This window comes from Sipha flava, unplaced genomic scaffold (assembly GCF_003268045.1).
Source record: "Sipha flava isolate LNK unplaced genomic scaffold, YSA_version1 255_pilon_pilon, whole genome shotgun sequence".
NCBI classification, from domain to species: domain Eukaryota; kingdom Metazoa; phylum Arthropoda; class Insecta; order Hemiptera; family Aphididae; genus Sipha; species Sipha flava.
This window is the reverse complement of record NW_020272908.1, coordinates 717,468-739,878: the sequence shown is the minus strand read 5'-3', so window position 1 is coordinate 739,878 and position 22,411 is coordinate 717,468. Positions and strand designations below refer to the sequence as shown.

General features: G+C 35.0%; 1 protein-coding gene across 1 annotated transcript in view; it reads right to left on the bottom strand.

Moving 5' to 3' along the window:
* LOC112684690 (transmembrane and TPR repeat-containing protein CG4341-like) overlaps positions 1-22,411 on the bottom strand; it is a 311,792-nt gene that overhangs the window by 4,060 nt on the left and 285,321 nt on the right. The window contains exons 9-11 of the mRNA XM_025556330.1: positions 16,146-16,286; positions 3,360-3,444; positions 3,020-3,198 (exon numbers count right to left, since the gene is read on the bottom strand). Coding sequence (XP_025412115.1) covers positions 3,020-3,198; positions 3,360-3,444; positions 16,146-16,286 — 405 coding nt within the window. The remainder of the gene's footprint in view (positions 1-3,019; positions 3,199-3,359; positions 3,445-16,145; positions 16,287-22,411) is intronic.

Genomic DNA, 22,411 nt, shown 5'->3' with positions numbered 1-22,411 from the left:
TCACTTCCGTGAGAATTATTTCGAATTTTCTCACATTTCTCGAAAAGCGCGTGCGTATACATACGTATCACTATGATAATGATGCCCACAACAGCGGCGGCAATATTATTATGCAGTACAATAATCGGACCAAACGTAAGTTTGAAAATGAACGCTTTGTGCAGTACCGGTCGGCGGGCAGGGAAGAAAATGTTAGTCACCGTATCGATAATTATATTATGCGGGTGAGGGCGTTCGGTCCATCAACGAATGTATTGTAATATATATATATATATATATATATCGATCCGTTGAAATTATAATACGTTCACAATGTAACGTAATGACAACGAACCATAAACGTCGTTGATGAGCGACTACGCTGTACGACTGTGTTCCGTTAATTTTTTTTTTATTCTCTCTCCGCTATAAATACTACAGTTTGATATTGTTTGACAGTGTGTCATTCGATTCCTCTCTTTTTCGCATCTACCCACAGAGGAGAGGCTGCATCCGATTACACCTCTATATTTGATCGATTGCGATAAATTACGTGTCGCGGTCGGTCCGCGGGGCCTGGAGCACAGTGCCGTGATGTCGTCCGGGTAATATGATGTTTCCCGCGGAAAATGTGTACGGTAAAACAGTGTAATGACATTTTCAAGCGTCCGTTATTTCGGTCGTTGGGTGCTCAACGTTACATACAACGTGTAATTAATTGCATTCAACAACCCGTTAATAATTTAAAATCCCAATTTAATAATTGCTAAAGAGTTTACGAGACATAGTTACACCGATCCTTACGCACGGTTAAATCGTTAAATTTGCTGAAATCGGTTTCAACATACGATGTATATGGTAGGACGAGTTTGTGGAATCGTCGGATAAATATCCGATATCGTGAAATCGGTGGTCATATGCCGAATTCACGTATCCGGCAACTGCGTTGATGAATCTTATGACACACGACTGTCGTGGCGAAATTCTCGACTATATCCGCGTTAAACAAAACCGAATCTATGTGCCGGTAGTTATACGCGTAATCGTTTCGTAGCTCATTCAGTGGAATGGTTCGACTGCAGACAATACTGTAAGGTCGATGACGAACAAACGTAACCAACTATGAAAGGAGAGGTAATTTCAATGATCGAAATCGTGTACAGACTGTTCATAGTACTTGATCTTTATTTCGTTTTCTTTGGTATATTTTAAAATACTATCAGCAGTACGAACAATTTCAACCGACGTCCAAAAGAATAAAATATATTCGCCAAAAAATACTATTTAAAAAGTGTTTTAGTTGTACGCGTTATAATATTATAAACAAATCTACTCTGCCGCGGTCCATGCAAGTACATGTATTTTCGGACACAGGGCAAAGTTTATGACAAAAAACGGACTGTATGTGTGTGTGTGTGTGTGAGTTTGTCTGTGTCACGTTAAAAGTTGCACGAAAAGTTAACAAAAGGTGAATAAATAGAAATAAGTTAATTTTAAGTAGCGAAACCTGAAAGAGAGATGCTGATGAATAAATACTCGGTTGATAGAGAAATACCACACGACCGTGAGGGAATAGAAGATTTCAATAATATTATGAAATAATGAAAGACTATTAATATTTCGAAAGAATAGAAGACTTCCACATCGCGTTGACGCCGGTTCCGAGAGGAATCGATATAAACTGTTGCGTATTCATAATTGTTTACACAACATCGACCGAACGTCGCAATGATTCGCAAAATAATATTTTTCTCCAAAGATGACTGATAGATAGGATTGCCAATAATACAGTTGCCGTGATACAACGAATCGTTCCTAAGTCATGGGTGATTAATAATATGTAACTATCGAAATGCGAGCACGTTAAGTCGGTTGAGTTGTTTTAAAAAGTATTTACCGAATTGAACAAAAACGAAGTCATTTTCTCACCAAATTTCTATAGTTGTGTTGTACAGATTATTCAATACGATACGCATATTAGTTATTTGCGACCAAAAAGGATTTTTATTTTGAAAATCTCCGTCCGTTTTCCTTTTTTTTCTGCCGCAATCCTTGATAGTGTCCGACCCTTATGATTTATTTATTCGGATTTTCGTTTAGAAGCTCAGTTGCCTTCCGAATCACGTGTAAACAGACGTCATGAAAATGCTTAGACACACACACACAAACTCGTAAAATTTGAAAAACTATTAATAGAACGTCCGAGCTATTATGTAATCGACATCGCACATTCTTCTTATGATGTTTTATAACATAAACTCTCTGTTTTTGCGGAATTATCGGAAAAAATGTTTTATACAATATGTGTTTTCGTTAATTTCGTCACGATTACGAACATAACGACTCCCGTTAACGAAAAACATTTTATTTCTTCATCGAATTTCGTCCCGATCTTTCTCGAATGTTTTTTCCTTTTTATTACCTCCTTTATTTTGTACGCAGGGGTATTAAAATTTTAATAATAAAAACGTCAACAGAGGAATTTAGTAATTTAGAACGGTTTAATTTGATACGACCAATAATGTCGAATTATTTATACTGACTGCAATATTACGCGGTTATTGTCGCGGGGTTGATGTTTAAACAACCTAGAGACAGGGAGGGGGAAGAAATCGATTTTAAATTTCAGTTTATTACGAGAACAGAAAGGGATAAAATACGGATTTTATCGTAAGTATAACGTATTCAAACGAGTCTCACGAATTTGCGAGTAAAGCTCATCTTAAGCATAATATTTTTTCACAATAACTATATTCATACGCGTGCGCAATATGATAGTATACAAATTACAACAATGTTGAAGAAGTAATCACGTTAATCGAGGTTTATAATTATAATTCGTTCCCAATACCCTAGTGCTGTAACACCCTTTTCCGGAGGAACGTCCCTCTTGGTCGTCGAATTCGGTTTCGAATACGTCAGCGACTGTTAGCTCTTTCGAGAGTGAGAAAAAAATGGAAAAAAAAAAACAAAAATAAAAATCGCAAGTATTCGAGTGAAATTATAATGGTGATAATTAAAATACATTTGTTTGCCTTACCTGTGGCCTGAGCGTGGCTGCTTTTCTGTACATGTCCTCGGCCCTGAGCGACACGCCCGCTTGCCTGAGTGCCGTAGCCGCTGTCACGGTCAGATCGTAGTCTTCGGGCTCCAACACGACGGCTTCTACCAGTTGGGCAGCCGCCTCGGGATATCGTTCTTGTTCCAACAGGAACACGCCTTTGAGATGGGAAAAAAACGAGTATAAACAAAAAAACACCGACCAATTTGTTTTATTGTCCACCCCCGCCCTTTTCTCCTACTTTCGTCTACGGAATTTTTCGCTCGATGAGAGACGAACACACTACAGTATATAACAATATCTTTCACAATATACCGACCGAAATGTTTGTACACCGACGCGTCACCGGGAGCCAATTTTTTTGCTCGTAGAAACCAATTTTCTGCTTCATGAATACGGGTTCTCTGAAACACATTTGTTATGCAAATCACAAGGCGAACAAAAAAAAAAAAAAAAAAAAAAATAAGACAATCTATAAAGTCTTAAAAAAACAAAGTGTTTTATCGGAATCACGTAATGCGTATACATAGATGTTATTCATAATATTATGTAACGTATCGTCCGTCGACTGTATACATGAGTACGAATATTCCCTGAACCGTCAAATCGGTTACCCGATATAAATGCGATTTCGGAGTGTGATCACGGCGTATGCGTGTTTAATTGTAATATATTCGTAGAATTAGTGTAACACAAAATGTACTAACAACATATTATGCATTTGCATATAATTTTGTTGTATTATAATAAGCTTTGATATTTTTCATCTGTTGCCGGTCGACGATCAACAGGAGGCGGTGATCGGTACGAGATGTGCCAGAGTAAAAAATGTTTGCGTGAATAAAAATAAAAAGGCGTTGTGCAAACTTATTGTCGCTGTTCAACTGGTCGCTAGATTAGTATGTAGCAACTGTAATCGTGTAGAATATTTATATATTGTTATACATTTTCTTAGGATTTTTACAGGTCTTACAGGCCCTTTTTCGCAACAACATACCTTTTCCGATTTTCTTTATTATTTGCCGCTTATTTGCGTTTCTTACTCGCAATATCTTCAGGTCTTTTTTTTAATTTATTTGCTAATTTTTGTCTGGATCGGCCTCTGGATCTCCTTGCATTTAATTTCCGTGCAGCTGTTTGTAAAATTAGTTTTTTGATCTCCATACATGTCCGTCCCAAATTATTCGCAAAATTTTCAAGGTACCAACAATGTTGGGTTCGTTGTATAGTTATTCAACGTTTTTATTGACTCGAATTTCATATTATTCTTCATTGTTTCTCTTTGTACCAAATATCTTTCCTCGATATTATTCTTTCAAACTTTTTCAACTATTTTTATCTAAATTTCGTCGCCCAAATACGACTTACATACATAGCTACTGATTTGACTAGAACTTTATATAACGTTACTTTGGATTTTCTTCATAATAGTTTTGACTTGAACAATGGTATCAGATCATAGTAACACCTGTTCGTTGCGAAGAGCTGTCATTTAAATTTTTCGTGACTATTAGCATCTTCATTAATGACTGCATCTAAGTAATTAAAATATCCTACACTTTAAGATATTTATTTATTTTTAAGTAATCTGTTCTGTAATTTTGTTTAGATACTATCATGTATTTTTTCTTTGTCTCATTAATTTTTTCCCCTCCTACAAAGAGTAATATATTTATAATATATTATGGAACGAAAACTTTATTTCAATAATAAATATGATGTGTACCAAAAACATTTCGGAAATTAATATTTTTCTACTCTATACATACGTCTCCGTCCTTCCACGTATACCAACGGTGGATGTAATTTTCAAATCGTCCCAATGGTTTTACCGTTGTTTATTATGTGAGTCATTTTAATTTTAATTGTGCTTTGATCCGTTTTAATTAACATTGAAGTTATTTGTATTTTATAAATTAAGTATATATTGATTTTTTATTCAAGCACTTCCAAACGGACGTTTTGACATAACTTGATAAATCCCAAATATTCATTTTGAGTGATAATATTTTCTTCATTCAACGTGATAACGCGGACTAAAAATATCATAAAATAATGTATTGGATAAGAACACATTATCTATGTACATAAAATACATATATCGTTCGTTTTCTGGTTATTCAAATTTACTGACACATTTGGAATTTTAGGGGTTGTACTTACTGGTAGATGTACTTAGAAGGATTTTACGAAAATTGTATTTGTAAGAGTTGAAATAGTTATGAGCTCTGGGTTAAGTTAGCTTCGATAGGTTAAAACATTTTTTCTTTTTTGGTTGCTAATAGAATATATTATTTTGCCCGATTTGTTGATTTGAATGATTACCGATTGAAAACATGTGAATTAATGAGAATGAGAATAAAAAGTTTGGTCTTTTTTCAACATAAATATTTTTCTCCGTCGAAATACTAATTGATCTAACCTAAAATAGTAAAATATCTTCAGGGTATGCAATAAAGAATTATAAAATATGCGTTTAAATTTTTATATGATAAACACAAAAATATAGTAACAAAAAAAATATTTGTTGATTGAAATACATCAGTGGTTGGCTGTTTGTCTTAATATATTATAATTCAGAAATAAAATAAAATAATTTAAAATAAATTATTTATTTTTGAAAAAAAAAACCAAGTTTTATACTTTAATCAGACGGCCTAAAATTAATTACGAAATATACTACGAGTATATAACATTTATTTTTCGCATTCTTATAATCGAAATATGCAATAATATTGATTTTATTCAATATATGTAGTAAAGTGCGTTTTATCCAAAACATTCAAAATAAAAATACCACCATGTATCTCATCATGAGGTGATTCGTAGACATTACTGACAAAATCAATAATCAGAAGTCGCAAAATAACATGTTGTTGCATACAAATCCTAGCCCTGATAATGAATAACGAATTAAAATTTATTTAAGTAAAATTCGTGTATTTGTGTGAAAAAAAAATCATTTTTTTATCGTTCTCACTACATCGTGTATAATTTAATCGATGTTTCAATGTTAACACGCCAGCGAATACGATTTGAATTATTTCTGTTTATCGGACTTACAAGCGGCGTCGGATGAATGAAGTATTTTTTTTTTTTTTAATCTACCGTTTTTTCTAACGTTTAATCATCGCGTATTGAGAACTATGAAGTTCTCAAACCGGAAGAGCAAACAAAAGAACAATAGATTTTTAATCATCGTCGAAAACTAGGTCACAGAAGTCGGAGAGGAAAATATTTTTTCTTTTATTTCTTTTTTATTTATTTATTTATTTATTTATTTTTTTTTTGCACGTACTCGCGCTTGGAAATGAAAATATAAACTCTAGTTAGTGTACAATTTGAGTAACAAACTTTTGATAGACGACAAGACCAAACACAAAAGTCTGAATGTACGGTTTGACTGCGATGTATTGGTAGGTACAATATGCTCGCATACCCTGCACACACGTGCACTCCAGCGTACGTATAAATTATCGAGTGCACGCGGGGCAAAGGACGAGCGAAGGACGAGAACATGGTGGCCCCATATTTCTGTTCGGTATGATACGATCGAGCGGTGACACGGGAGAATCAAAGCCAGGGAATACTGTTAAATCCAGCGTTCGGATGGATCATCGGTCGCGGTCGAACGCGAACGGACGAACCGTTTTCCGTCTCGGAAGCACATAAGCGTACCGCATATATTGCTAGAGGCCCGTAGGAAATTGACGGCTTTCGTTTCGTCGAATCGCGTTTGTCATAGGCGTTACCAAGGGGTATCGAGGGGTATCGTTGCTACCTCAGATATTTTTGTGGGGTAGCGAGGGTATCTTTTGCTATTCCAAAAAAATTTATAGATTTTAAAAATATATTCAAAGTTTATTATTCAAATGTGTACGAACATAAACCATCTATTATTGTGATTGTACCCAAAATAATTATATTTTGTAATAAGTCCAATACGGACAGTAAAACAGTGTATACACTAAACATCATACCAAGATTTTTGAAGAAGAGTTAGCCGTTTAAATAAGTCAGTTAAGCCAGTAAGCCAGTTATCATGTTTAACCTTCAAAAATTTATTTTTTAACTTTCTAAAAATAAACTTTGCTACCCAAAATTTGGTCTTAAGTGACGCCCATGACGTTTACGATAACATTATAAGAAAATCAATTTTCAATGTTTTCAAATTACTTTTTTTAAATGTTCGTTTTAAAATACCATACAAAATACTTATATACTAATACTACCAGCACATAGATCGTTGTTTTCTAATGTATTCTAATATTTTCATTAACGCAGTTGAAAAATGAGAAAAAAAAAATCACAAATACACCTTCTGTATGTTATTTATAATTATTTTATTAAATTGAGTTAACGTATTTATTTTGTTTTTAGGGTTGGGTGGGACCGGGAGGAATGTAATATTGAAAAATCTTAGTGATAATTAATTTTTTTTTTTTTGTTATTATAATTAATATTTTCAGTCAGATTTTAAATTTTTAATTAAATTATGAGTTCTTAAAATTAAAATTATGTTTAGAGGTACATAATTTTAATTTTAAATTTGATGATAAATATTTCACGTCTATTTATATATATATAAATCTCGTGTCGCAGTGTTTGTGACCATACTCATTCGAAACGGCTTGACTGATTTTAATGAAATTTTGTATATACATTTGGTAGATCTGTGAATAGGTTCTTATCTATTTTTTAAACTCCTAAGTGCTATTGTATAATACATAGTAGTTTAATTTAATATTTTTTGATTAGGTCGATAACTGCACAATTGAAAATGAATTATTAAATGTTCCTATTAAAAAACTATTAAAAACTATTAATTTTATTTTTGGTATTAAATGACGGGTATTGTATAAATATTAAACAACAAGATTCCGCAACAGGTGCCAAAATAAACAAGAATGTTAGTTCGAAGGATTATTATGCATATCGGTTGATGATTAGACGCGATCAGGACAAAGTTATTCTACGATGTCGTGAGGTTTGTCAACAATTCATGGTCAACATATATGTAAAGATAGAGAGCGAACAATTACGATACTTTCAATTGAATCAAAAAAAGCTGCGTGCGGAAGATTCTTAAAACAATTGTTAGATATCGGTTATGGGAAAGTTACTACAGATGAAACAGGATGCATACAACTACCGACCGATTTCTGCGTAATCATTGATTCGCAAAATGCTCTCATTGACCAAATATTTCCTAATGTACACAGAAAAAACACAAATCATGAGTGGCTGGTAGAAAGAGCAATTTTAGCAGCAAAAAATGTGGACGTCAACAAATTGAATCTCAAGATACAAAATTTGTTACCAGGAGACTTGGTGACATACAAATCTATTGATACAGTTTACGATACTACTGAGGCTGTAAATTATCCAACAGATTTTTTAAACTCATTGGATTTACCGCATAATTTTTCAATGAAGGTTGGATCTCCGATTATTTTGCTTCATGATTTAAATCCACCATGGTTGTGTAACGGCACGCGATTAGTCATTAAAACATTAATGAAAAATATTATCGAAGCCATCATTTCAAATGGCAAATTCCGAGGTGAAAATATATAATTACCGCGAATCCCTATTATACCCACAGATGTGCCAATATATTTTAAACGTCTTCAATTTCCAATTAGATTGACATTTGCAGTGACTATCAATAAGTCTCAAGGCCAAACTATGTCTGTCTGTGGCTTAGATTTGAGCACATCATGTTTTTCACATAGACGATTATACGTGGCGTGCTTTCGAACCATCCAGTTTGTGTTGGCAAAAGATAGCATAACAAAAAATATCGTACACTCTGTTGCATTAAGGGGTTAATATTGTTTTTTACTTATATTGTCATAATTAGCGATAAATATAATTTTAATAAATTATTAAAAAAATAAATGTTTGATGTTTTTTCATTTTTATATTTCGTCACCGTTAATAGCACTCCATATTTCTTCCACTTATATACCACATCCATCCATACCTATATTAAATTAGTTATTTTTTTTATCAAAATATTCTCTAGAAATAATTTATATGATAAAACAACGGTTGTCGGGTCAGCTAGTATTTATTATATAAACATTATCATTTTTAGTTGAGACTGGGTAATTACTTTTATTAAATACTAGCTGACCTGTCATGCATTCGTCCATAATTGGTTGTTTATTTTGCATTCGGAAGATGATATGTAAAATTTTTTATTCAAATTTTATCGTTTAATGTGATCGGCAAGTAAATATAAAAAACATTAATGAAAACGAATTGAAATATTTTTAGCTGTATTAATTATAAATATGTTTTTATTAAAAATAAATACAGATAAAAAAGAAATGCTAATTAATCATTTTTTGATAACAATAAATATATTGATAATGAGAAAAATAGAGATAGCAAATTATATAATAAGAAATTTATAAAAATTTTTAGTATAAAACGGTTTTTGTTCTATCTCCTGTTGAAATCAAAAACCATTAGATGATTCAGATCTCCAGTTCGAGAACATTTCACGTATAATTCTCCATGTGAAAAGCACTCTGGACGAAGATCTATGAAATCTCCAAACGATGATGCCATAATGGCATAATGACCTTTGATCTTGAAATAATTTATTTTTTATTTCCGACTATTCCGGTTTGCATATGAAAATATTGAATAAATCTAGATGGCCGAACTTACAAACATAAGTTATGGCACCTTGATTCTTTTTCATGCATGTAACGTGAGGAGTCAGTTAAAGAAGAGGAAAGAATTACTTGTTGTCCCATGTTATTAGCATTAATATTTGCATCATTGTAAATAGCAAATATGAGATGAATATAACCATCCGCATGTAGTTGTTCTTGATGGTTACGAATAATGTGTAATGTTAGTATAATAATTTTTGCCATCATGTCTACCGCGAATTGAATAAATAAGATTTTGTTATAATGTAGGTGATCTAGATTTATTTCTCTAATTATAAATATTTAATAGTAAAATTGCATTCAGAAGACAGTTTTTGCTCAATTTTGGTTATTTTGCTGTAAAATATTAATATGATATCCGTCTTCATCTCTAGTATATATTAACGGATATTGCAGTGCATCATAAGATTTATTCTATTAGGTTTCGACTATGTTTATGATAGGGGGGAGACAATTATCAATTAAACTTTTAATTAGGTCTGGAGAATCCTCTAATTGGTGTAAAACAATTGTATCGGTAGCGCAACAAAGTTCATGGGATTATTTTTTTTCTTTTTTTGCATGACACTTTGGGCATAATGTATTCATTGGTCCTATTTGAAGTACTAGTATATTTAAATAATCAATCTCTGATCGGTATTTAAACGCTGATTTCAGAATCAAAGCGTTATGTTGTTGGTTTGCAAGTCTCCGAGAACGTTCTGCTGTGTTCTCTTATTGCCTTATGTAATATATTCGAAGTAGCATTGGTAGTTATTCTACCAATGTGTGCTTTTTGGCGCTTTTGGCATGATGATGAACTGTCAACTTATCCAAAATTTAACTCCGTTAGCATGCTCAATAAACCTTCAAAAAGTATCTTTTATCAAACCAAAAAAAGAACTACTATTTTTGTACCTTAACGATCGTAAAATTGTAAAATAGATAAATAAAGTTGTCTCAAAATGGGAACATAAAAAATCCCTGTTCTTGAATTTTTCAAGAACTTAATACATATTTTGTTACTAACAAAATTGGTACTAAAATCTTCAGCTGATTGTTAGGTATAACAGTAAAAAATTTCAGTCAAATCAGGTCAGTAGTTTTTTCCGTTACTGCGGTCGTAGAAAACTCTTTAAAATTTTATATACAAGTAAAACGTAGTAGTACAGATATGTCTAATCAAAATAATCAAATTATTTTAAACCAAGGATTCTCAATTTTTTTTAGTATCACGACATTCCAATTTAGAAATTCATTTTGAGACACATAAAATTAAAATTTTGACGTAGTATTTAATAATATTTCTAACCAATGAGATAACAATCAATAAGAATATCTTTATAATTATTTTCCCCATATGTGATTTCTATTATTTTATCATAATGCTGTAATTATATCATATGTTTATACTTTGAAAGCTTACAGTTTTAATAAATAATATTTTGGCGACCCGTACTACGATAATACGTGACACACCGGTTAAGAATCACGGAACAATAATCTTGTAATGTTAACACAAACGCAATACGGCCAATGCGAGCTGTTGACTTCCTATTGTTTCTAGCAACGAATGGATAGGCGTTCCGAAACTCAACACCAATGGCTTACGCACGCCACAAGTGAAAATAATAATTATTAGTACAACACGTTCGGTCAAAAACTTCGAAGGTGATCCGAAAAGGTCATATTCTCCACATTTACCCCTGCTGTGTGCAATCCGACTAAAAAATACGTGAAATGAAATCTAGGTACAGCTGTAAAAGCGATAGAGCCAAAACTTGTACCTCCATAGTGTTGAAACGATTGCTGAATCTTTGAAATATTTTTTAACGAAACGTTCCGATAAAATCATTATTAGTACATTCCCCTTCCACATCTCGAGTGGTACAAACCGATTCTCATGAACACGTAAGTATACAGTGCCTTTCATAATTTCTGCTAATGAATTACTCGGGTACGCCAAGCACCCTGTGAGCACCCCCCTCCCCCCGAGTACGTGTGCCGATGTGCAGAGGTAAACACATACATCACACGGCTGGTCGTGTAATCGCGAACGCACACACGATCGCGTCTCGCCCCGGTGGAATCGACGTTTACGGGCCGTGGGCGGACACGTATCTTTTCACCGACCGTCACACGGTGCGAGCTCGGCGTTTTGCGGTGGGTGGGCACTCGGTAACCAAGTCGCGTCTGTCGGATTTATACACACATGAAGTGCAACGGCATCGACGCGTTGATTGAACGATGCTATGCCGTGCGCTCACGTAAACACCGTAAACATTGTCCGAGACAAATAAAAAAAAAATAAAAAAAGACAACAATAATATACCGTGTGTAGAATGATGTATAAATCCGGGTTTGCACCACGCCTTGTCCCCCGTACAACGATTGTCCCTGATCGGCCACACGGTCACATTTAAGTGCACCGTTGTCGGAAAGGGGTGTAAATGGAATTCGTTACCGAAGTTAGGTATCGTCCGGGTCGCCGCAAAGTCGGTCTCATCGAACCTTTGAACGTGCGGTCATTACCGGTTGCGATAGACTGTACGCAAAAATGGCTACAAATGGTGTAGCCTAGATGTTATGGGCCGGAGTAAATAAATAACACTTTCCTGGCTACGTAGCTGTCTACCAAAAATATTCGTTGATTTTGATTTTAAGTACTGTAAGCCAAATTATTGTTGTAAAATATTTATTGCAGTGTTTTACATTTATCTAAGAGATAATTTTTTATCTATATAGTGATCGCGAATGTAGTCGCAGAATAGCAGAATACCTGTAATACATACCGGTACTTCTTATAATACTATGTATTTTTTCTGTGTTGTTAATCTATTTACATAGAAAGAAAAATCTTTCCGAATAAAAGTCTATGGAAATATATATCATAATTAAAAACATGGGTGCATAGTTTTTAGAGTTAGAAGTTTATACATGAATTTAAATAATTACAGTTTTTGATGTTTCAGCCAAAAGGAATTCTTCGAATTCTTCGACAGTGAAAATAATAAAAACCTACAACAGATCAATTACGATTAAAAAACGATTTCATAATATAGTTTCGATATCAATAGAAAAAGACATAAGTGGATAATTAATAAAAATTCAGACAGTATTCTGAGTGAATTCATATGTAATAAATCGAGAAAGCAGACACAATTTTTAAAAAACAAATGTTTTATAATAAATTGTTGAAAAAAAATAACCAAAAAAGTTATCAAACCTATTATGTATAAAACATTTTGTACCTGTTTGAGGCGTTTGAAATGTGTTTCGATTTCAAAGTGTTATATTTATCTAGAATAAGAAAAATGTAGGTAAAACTTGATAATTAATATTTATTTCCGGACCTTATTTGAAGCGTTACTGGTTTTTGTGGTAAGTGTGGAAAGTTATAAAATAAGTCGTTTACATTGACCTTGTGTGCAATATATCGCGTGTAGATCGTACATTACGATAACCGGGAACGAAACAGTTGTCGAAAGCGTCGAAGTAGTATCGTTTCGTTCGTATGTGTTCGTTTTCATTATATGGCCCGCAATACCCACACGCGCGCGTACATACGATTTCAGATGCATTTCAAAACAATAGTCGTCCACCCATTCGTGTCCTTATAAGCAGGGTCGGATTATTGTCATAATACAAAGGAGGCTATTACTACTACCCTAAAACAATTTTATTTGTTATTCAGATTTAGCAGTCAGTAATAAATATTAATTAAAAATAATTATGATATAAATGTATATTGCAGTATGGTCACAATCAATTGATGAAACAGTACTTCATATTTGTTTGCTAAACACACATTGTGGCCTTTTCAACTTACGACCCGAGGCTATAGCATCTTAATCACCCCTCCCTCGATCCAGCTTTACTTGTAGAATTTGGACTCGTGTGCGAATTTTAACACAGAAATTATCACACGTGATGTAAACAACGTGTCGCTCTGTCCAAAATGTATGTAGACGAGTGAATTTACATGGCGAAAGTGATTAGGGATGAAATAACACTCTTTCTATATATATATATGTATATACATACAAACGAGCGGATTTTTAAATTTTTTTTTTTAAATCACATTGTTCGGTACAACTTGTTGAAGTGCTTTAATTCTAAAGTTTTGGTTTCTTATAAAAACGTTGCTATTATTTAACGGCCGAAATGCAGCGGCAGAAAACTTTATTTATCAAAACTAGATATTTTGGTTTCCTAAATAACGCGGAGTTTAATCGGAACGTCTAATAGCGGAGCCATTAGTTTTATTTAACGGCCGTAAACAGTTGTGCGACGTTTTTCGGGTATAGCGATGGACCTTAAATTTAAAACCATTAGTAGAAATGCGAATTAGACGAGCGAAAATGAGGTATATTGTGTATATTATATGGTTTGGATGTTTAGTCATTATGTGGCCTTAGTACATGGTGTTAAGCGAAAATATTGCCTGAATCTTTCATTGTTGCAGTGTAGATGATGAAGTACTAAAATTAAAAAAGCACCCTCGGTGGTACGATTTTTAATCAACACACTCTCCTCTAAACGACGGTTTCCGTTCTCCGAGCACTCTTCATTTTCCATATATTAATATGTCTAGTTCATTCATTTTATACCGTCGCACAACAAACGACTCGAATGAATACTGAATGTACTCCACAATTTAGTGAATATGTACGGCTGCTAGCCATCAGCACCACTTTTATAGGAAACTATAGGGTATCACATCTGAGTTTCGGAACTACATGAACGTTCAGTTTTTAAACAAAAATCGTTTTATGTTTCAAATGATACTGTAATAGAGAGATGAATAGAAACAAAAGGATAATATCTGGGTACATGTCGATATATATGTGTATTAGGCATTTATTTTTCGATTGAAAAAATTCAAGTAATTCCTCAAAGCTTCAAAAACAGCTCCAGTTTCATTACAAATATATTTCAAAAACGTTTGATAACTAGTGATAGGAAAAATCCGGATTCACTGAAATTTGTAAATCCGGATTTTTGAAGTTCGAAATCCGAGATCCGGATTTTACTGTAAACCTGGATTTCGGATTTGAAAACATCGAATTAGTATTCTTTCAAGAACTATTTATAGTAAATACAAAATAATTAAATATCCTCAAAGTTAAATGATATTTTGACCTAACCTAATTAAGAATCTCATATACAAGTTTTTGTGAAGTATTAAATATATATATGTCGGATATCATAAAATTCATTTTAGTTTTTATTAGTCGTATCTCCAAAAATAATGGTAAGACTTATCAATTATAAGAATATTTTATTCAGACCACCGTTATCTTGTCCGAGAATTAAAATAACGACAAAAAAGTGGTGTACTGTGAAAGTTATACGATTAGAATATAGAAATTCGCAATAATAAAACCAAATCTCGGATTTTGAAATCAAAAAATCCGGATTCGGCAGATTTTCGAAGAATTCGGATTTCATTCCCATCGCTATTGTTAATGCGTATTCTCTCGCCCGAGGTATTCGTTGCAAACGGTGAAAACGTATATCTTATGGAACCGCGCAGCACGGCGGTATCTGCTGCCATACACGCGTAGTGTTAACATGTTATTATTCAGTGTGCAGGGTATAATTTATGTGTCCACTCGACCGACCGACGGCGACGCGAACTGTACGCGCGTAATGTTTATGTAAAATGTTACGGGGAAATCGTAATATGCACGCGTGTGCGAGATGTACGTGCGCGTGTGTGCACGCCATGTGCTCGCAACGAAACGCGATTTAATTCGATGACGGCTTGCGGAGTACGAAAAATAAATTATACTACCGTTTGCCGCGTGTTGTACACAGGTGAAAAGTTCACGCAGATCATATAAATTATTCAAAATGCCATTATTCGTTATTATAAATTTATCAACGTTGTGTTTAATTATGCAATACGTGTTATTGTCCGGCGGGAATTAAGAACGGAGCCGTTCAAACGTTGTTTTTTCATACTTTTTTCTTTTTTTTTTTATCAACAGTAGTCCGATACCGCGACGCGTACATACACGCGTTGGGACGTGACGGTAATAGCTATAATAATAATAATGCTCGATAACTGTACCGAGCGAAAAGGACACGTCAAACATGATATTTTATAGGAACATTTACCGGTAAATATACGATCGGTCGACTGCCGCCGTATGCTATACGCTATCGTCGGCGAAATCGCAGCGGCCTCTCCGTCGAAAACAATTCCAGATTAATTTCGATCTCGTTTCGAGTTTATAATGCAATATTATTACGATTATTGTGTACATAAACGCAAAAACGTTGCGTTATTCGACTCGGGCCGCGAGCGCGATTTAATGCGCGATTGTTATCGGTCGTAAATAAAAAAATAAACACAGCGTTTAGACCCGGACGCGCCGTCATCTGGCCGAAAAAAAAATAAAGATATATGAAGTAATGGGGCCATAACTCACGTTTTTCGCAAGCCATTTTCCGTAGCTCAAATGCGCGGGAACGTGATCCGGTCCGACTTCCAGGGCTGCCTTATGCCACATTTCCGCCTCCCTTTGCCTGTTGAGTTGTGCCAACGCGTCGCCGTACAGACTGAACAGTACCTGCGCACAAACAACAAATGACGACACTTATTATTTCGTCACAATATTTTATTTACGGTTGTCGAAATACACTTTTATAAACAACAATTATAGACACGCATGCAGTGGGATTGGACACGTACAAGGCGGTTCACACGAATCTTTATACGAGGCATATCAAGAAAGTAAGAGTACTCAATTTCGTATTTTTTAATAAAAAAAAAAAAAAAATGCATTTACAAAAATATTACAGGAGATAATGCTTATTTTTCCATATTTTATTACTATAATATATAAATCGTATATAACTATAAGTTGTGGCACAAGCTTATGGCACTCGTATTTTAATCACAGAAATAACCATTATTGGTGGTTCGAGAAAAAAAAAAATAATTTTGAAAAGCTCGTCGACCGTTTCCGAGAGATGATATGTGAAAACGATCAACTTGTGTATTTTTTTCGGACCAGTATTGCCATGTGTACCGCTAATGTTATATTAACTAACCGGATGTGATGTGTACGATACCGAATCATATACTTGTATGCGCAGATAAGAAAAAAAAATTCTCGAATCGGTTGTTTTTCGAACAACAATTAGCATAGAGCATTAACGTACACTTTATGGAGTACACCGTCAGCTTTTGGTTTTAAAAACAGAACGTTTTCCCGTTGTTCGTCGTCGGCCGGAGAAAGGCCTATGGTAATCGAAACGCGAAAAATATAATCATACAACGGTCGTGTAACATTATACTGGAATAGGTCGATTATTTACGAACCGTTGCGTCAACTAATATTCGAACGCGACAATATACAGGAGAGGGGACGGGGAGGGTTAAATTAGCATTTTAAACGATGCCATCGCTTATAGTAACAACAAAAAAATATTGTTTATCTTAAAATCCGCGTTCCATGCGAATATAAAGTTTTAAATTCGTACAGTATATAGCACTTCGTTTTTACGGGTTTTTTTTTTATTATGTCAAAAACATTGATAAGAATAAAAAAAATAATCAACGAATTATTTCTAATCAAAACGTCATCGTTTTTAAAACACCGTGTTTCAACGATTGCGTAACAAAACTCAAATTTTTAGAACAAGAAATTGGAAAAGTTATACTAAGCACTCACGTTCCGATAAAACGAAGTTAATGTCTTTCGACTTTTTCAGAAGCGATTCGATTCAGAAATAATTTCGGTCTTTTGATATTTGGTCGAAACTAATATACATGACGAATTCGCGTTGTATATATATTACAATACGCGTAAACGATTTTAAATAAAACGCAAACAGTTCAGTTTAATTAAGTCAATATGTTTTTATAATGTAATTTAATTTTAGTATAATTCACAACACCAATGATTATAAGTAATGGAGTAATAATAATTTTGATTAAAATAAACAGATGTGTACACGCGACCATATTGTTTAACGGTGTCTAATATTCTTTCTATATAATTTGTTCGTCTAAATTAAAAACGGAAACGATTCATGGAACAGTTCGATCAGTTCGTTTAATTTCTACGTTATCGACGCAGAGTCCTCGTGAAAATAGTTGTAGAGCGTCATAAGTCCATCATGAAACGAAATGTTAATTTTTTTCCTTTTTCCCTCTCCCTCCTACTCTCTTTCTCTCTCATCCAATTCGAATGGGATTTCAGTGACGACAATTGCAATTCTTCTTTGGATGGTAGTATTCTATATACTGTAATGATGTGCATCATTCGATTGTAAAAGACGGCACAAATATTTTAAAATAATTTATACTATTCGTACGTACGTACGTACGTGATTTTAAACCATTTTAAATAAATAAATAACGGTTCCTTCGATACCCGCATGGATAACACAAATTGAATAATAAAGAATAATCTCCAAAGGACCGGCCCAAGGTCCATGCCGACAGACGTCCCTATATAGCAGAGACATACAACCCTTACGGAGGCTCTTGTTCTTTGGTCGTCAGTGCATGCACACCGATCATAAGATTAACGAGAGAAATTATCCATGCGATTTATTTGACTGATTTTAATCCGTTCGACTTGTGTTCTTCGTACGAGTGTTAAAGAGTATCCGGTTCCAGTGCAATTAAATTCTGCATATGTTCTTTTTTTTTCAACCTAGCATCGATATCTACGGTAAAACAAGTAAGTGTTTTATTTAGCTTGGCAGACTGTTCAATTGCGCTGATCGGTTCTTGAACCTTCACAACCTGAGAGCCCTCCCTTAAACAAGGAGGTAGGTAACAACCTTCAATACATCATAAAAACCCACATTTACATATAACACCATCATTTATATATATCACTCTCTCTCCTTTATTCTATTTTTGTATTTTTGGGTTATTATAATACGTATACATGTTCGCAGCCGTGTAACGTAAAGGATGTGAAGTTTTTTTTTCGATTAAACCTTTCGTGCGATCCACGCGCGGGCGGGGACGAGTGGCAGAGAGCGCAACGTGTACCGAAAGACAACTGCAAATGCCCCGAGCCAAACACATGCAAAGTACAAATACGATCGTACAACATATTTATACACTTTATTCAACAATTATGTGTATTAATATGTCTGTACACGCGTATGATGATATTGTTATGAAAAGGCGACGGGTAGTGCTTCGGACATGTTCACGGACCCGGGGCTTCGGGTATACACGGAATATTGTTGAAAAAAAACGTGCGTATACTGTTTAGTCGAGCGCACAATATTGTAGGGTACACGTGCAAAATGTGTTGCTACGAGATTTTCTTCGTTTCCGGCGAACGAACGACCGAACGAATACGGCCGTTCGAATCGTATTGTTGCGACACACACGTGCATAGCGTGTACGTACGTGCGTTCGTGTAGTGTTGTTTGATTGTTTTTTCTTCTTCCTTAAGAGAGGTTAAGGTTGGATTATCTTTTTGATTATTTTTCCATTTCGTCCACCAGGCAACCGAACGCACGCGACAACGACCCCGACTCAGACTCGTGCCGACAGCGTTATACCGTACGAACCGCGGCGACAGGGATTACGTAGTTTTTTTTTTTTTATTCCGCTCGAGTATTAGTGATAACACGAAGTATCGTAATAAACGAAAAACAGAGAGAGAGGGAGAGAGAAAGAGAGAGAGAGAGAGAGAGAGAGAGAGAGAGAGAGAGAAAACAAACAAACCGTAACAAACACGGACCGAACAAGGGTGAAAACCGAGGGTCGGACGTCGTGTGTTAATTATTAACGTGAACACGAAGGACGGAAGGCAGAAAGGTGTGTTGAATAAACAAATAACACGGCGGTTGAAGGGATAAAAAGAAACATCTACTCAAGATTAGTCGTAGTTTCGTATTTTTTTTTCCGTTCGGATGTACGTCCTGCCATAATGTACACACGCGTGTACTGAGCTGCAACGCATATGTGTGCTATAAAAACAAAAAAAAAATAAATAAAAAAAAACCATACGAAATGCGTACGCGGTGCATTTATTTCGCCGTTGACGTCGTTAGATGTACTGCGCCGCGCTGAGCAAAACGACAGAATTCGATTGCGGCGAAAGCGCATCGGAAGTAAAATATTTCAGCGGCGCACGTATAATGCAGCATCGTACTTACACTGGAGAATGGGCTAGCCACTAGCCCTCCAGGTCCAACACAAGAAAAATAGTGGGAGATGGAACGGCTCAGCCTCATCGAAACGTCAAACCGATAGACGTCCGCGTTCAACAACGCGGGAAATTGGTACTATGGGATAGACTTGGGCAAGGCGCCTGACAGATAACATGGTAACTAGTCAGGGATCGGTTTCGTAGTGGCGGTCACTGGAGTGACGATAGTGGTAAAAGTCGAACATTGGCAGGACGAAACCTATCGGTGAAGACCTCATGGTGACTCCTGGGAGGCTAGTCACTCTATTGACGAAATATGAACACAGATGGTTACTTAAACTAAATAAAAAAATGACAAGGATAGTATCGTGGACTGATGAAGTCTAACCTGGTAGCCGAGTGAAAAACCGACTCACATCGGTGGTAGCTCGCCTAGGGACACACCTCGTAAAGCACTGCCCGTTTGGAAGCTGGGTAAAACCGGCCAAGTAGTACGGGTGCCCCCGTGCACGGGTGAAGAGAGAAATCTCATGGACCTTAAAACGGGGTGTAGGGTATATTTACCACATAGCCGATTCTTGTACGTACACTGGAGATTCGTAGCGGCGGCACGTGTTGTTTGACGCCGGAGAGCGGTCTGATTCGATGTGTTTTACCCTACTCCCATTTGTATGTATATGATAATAATAATAATGCATTACCTATTATACCTCTACCCGTATTACGTATTTAAAGTCAAAAAATACGAACGGTCCGTGCCGATGCAATCCGCTGTTTAACCGATAAGCGCCACGTCCTAAATCGAAACGGATTAAATTACGTTCGCGCGAGGATATCGGCGATAGGTTTTGTTTCCGCGCGGAAATACGTTTGCACCCCTATGTACACGTGAATGCTATTGGAGATTACGAATCCCATTTGTTTTCGGCGACCTTATTCGGATGTTTATAATAATGTTATTATTATTGTTGTTGTACCGTACATATTGTTATTATTGTGTGTTGCTGTGTCGCAATCTACTCGGGAGGAGAACGAAGGCGGTTTAGTAGGTTACGGAGCCTTTTATAATATGATGATAAACGCGTATTGAACGCCGAACCGTGACGATGAGTGCACGGGATGGATGATAATCGACAAAGGACGTAATGCAAGCCCAGAAAAGCGAACGGAGTAATATCCGTTCGTTCGCCACGGTGTCAATATACGAATAACATAACGATATAATATCGTTCATCTCCATACCTGTCCGCGGTGGTCGTTATTCACAGATAGGAAAGGAAGTCTGAGGCACGTCGAGTTATGAACGTACAAAACGAAGAAGTCGTGAAGTCCAACACTTCGCGTTAAACTGTCGATTATTTTATTTTTTTTTTTTAACTAATCTTGTCTCATCCGTGGATATCAGTAATTTTTTTTATTTTTAAATTTTCAGCGAATAAAAATTTTTGATGGTAAATCTTTTGGAATGTTTTTCAAATCCTAGAGTTACGCGAGTTTGCGATGAAAATAATTTTTTATTCTCGGAAATATTAAATCAGACACATAAATGGGGAACGAATAAAAGGTTAACACCGAATCTAGTCGATTATTATAATATTATGTTGCTAGTGTCGCTGGTAAGCGGATTTACTGTTATTGTGTAGTTTTGAATGTATATATGGACAAATTTGCATACATACTTATTACGCGTAATATATGTACGTACGTATACGTGCATATGATATACATGTAAGCGTTTTATTTCATTCTTTCGATGGGCTTAATTCCGTTATCGATTTAGCAAAACGATACGTGCCCGTTGATAGTTAAAAAAATAAATAAAATTAGCAATTCTATCCGGTTCACCCCTATGCGGATTGTCATTTAATTTATCTGTGTACTCCGTGTCTACAACACATCGTAAACGCGCGCAATACGGATCACGTAATCTAGCAAAAACCGTTTTTGACAGGCAATGTATACGGGTGGTTCTGGTTTAGGGTAGTGTGATACCGTGTGGGGAGAAAAGTCAATGCCCGCTCCGAACGGAGATCTATACAACGTACATCTCTTTTCAGAAATAAGCACTAGCGATACCACAGAAAATCGATACGAATCAGTGGTTTCCAACCTGGGGGTAACTACCGGGAGTTTACCGATTGCGCTCGAAACATTTTAGGGTCGATATACCAATTGTGCTCTAAAAATGTTAGGGTCGATAGACCAATTGCGCTCAATAAATTTTACATTACCTAAGAAAAACTTAATAACCGATTTTTTTGCGAGTTAAAAGTAAAAGTCTTCCAAATCGGTGAAATGTATAGGCTTTATACAATTAAGTTAATGAAAATTAAAATAAAATAATATTAATAATATTAAGAGAATAGGTGGTTAAATCACAAATATAATAATAATAATACGATTTTGAGTTTAAGGTAAGAATAATCATAATTTTTGGAATATTAATTTGAGCATGGCACTACAATTTAGAATAATATAATTTGGTTAGTTTACAGCGTAATATATTTATTATTACCACGAAGTATAATAATAATAATATGCTGATTTAAAAAATATATATAATA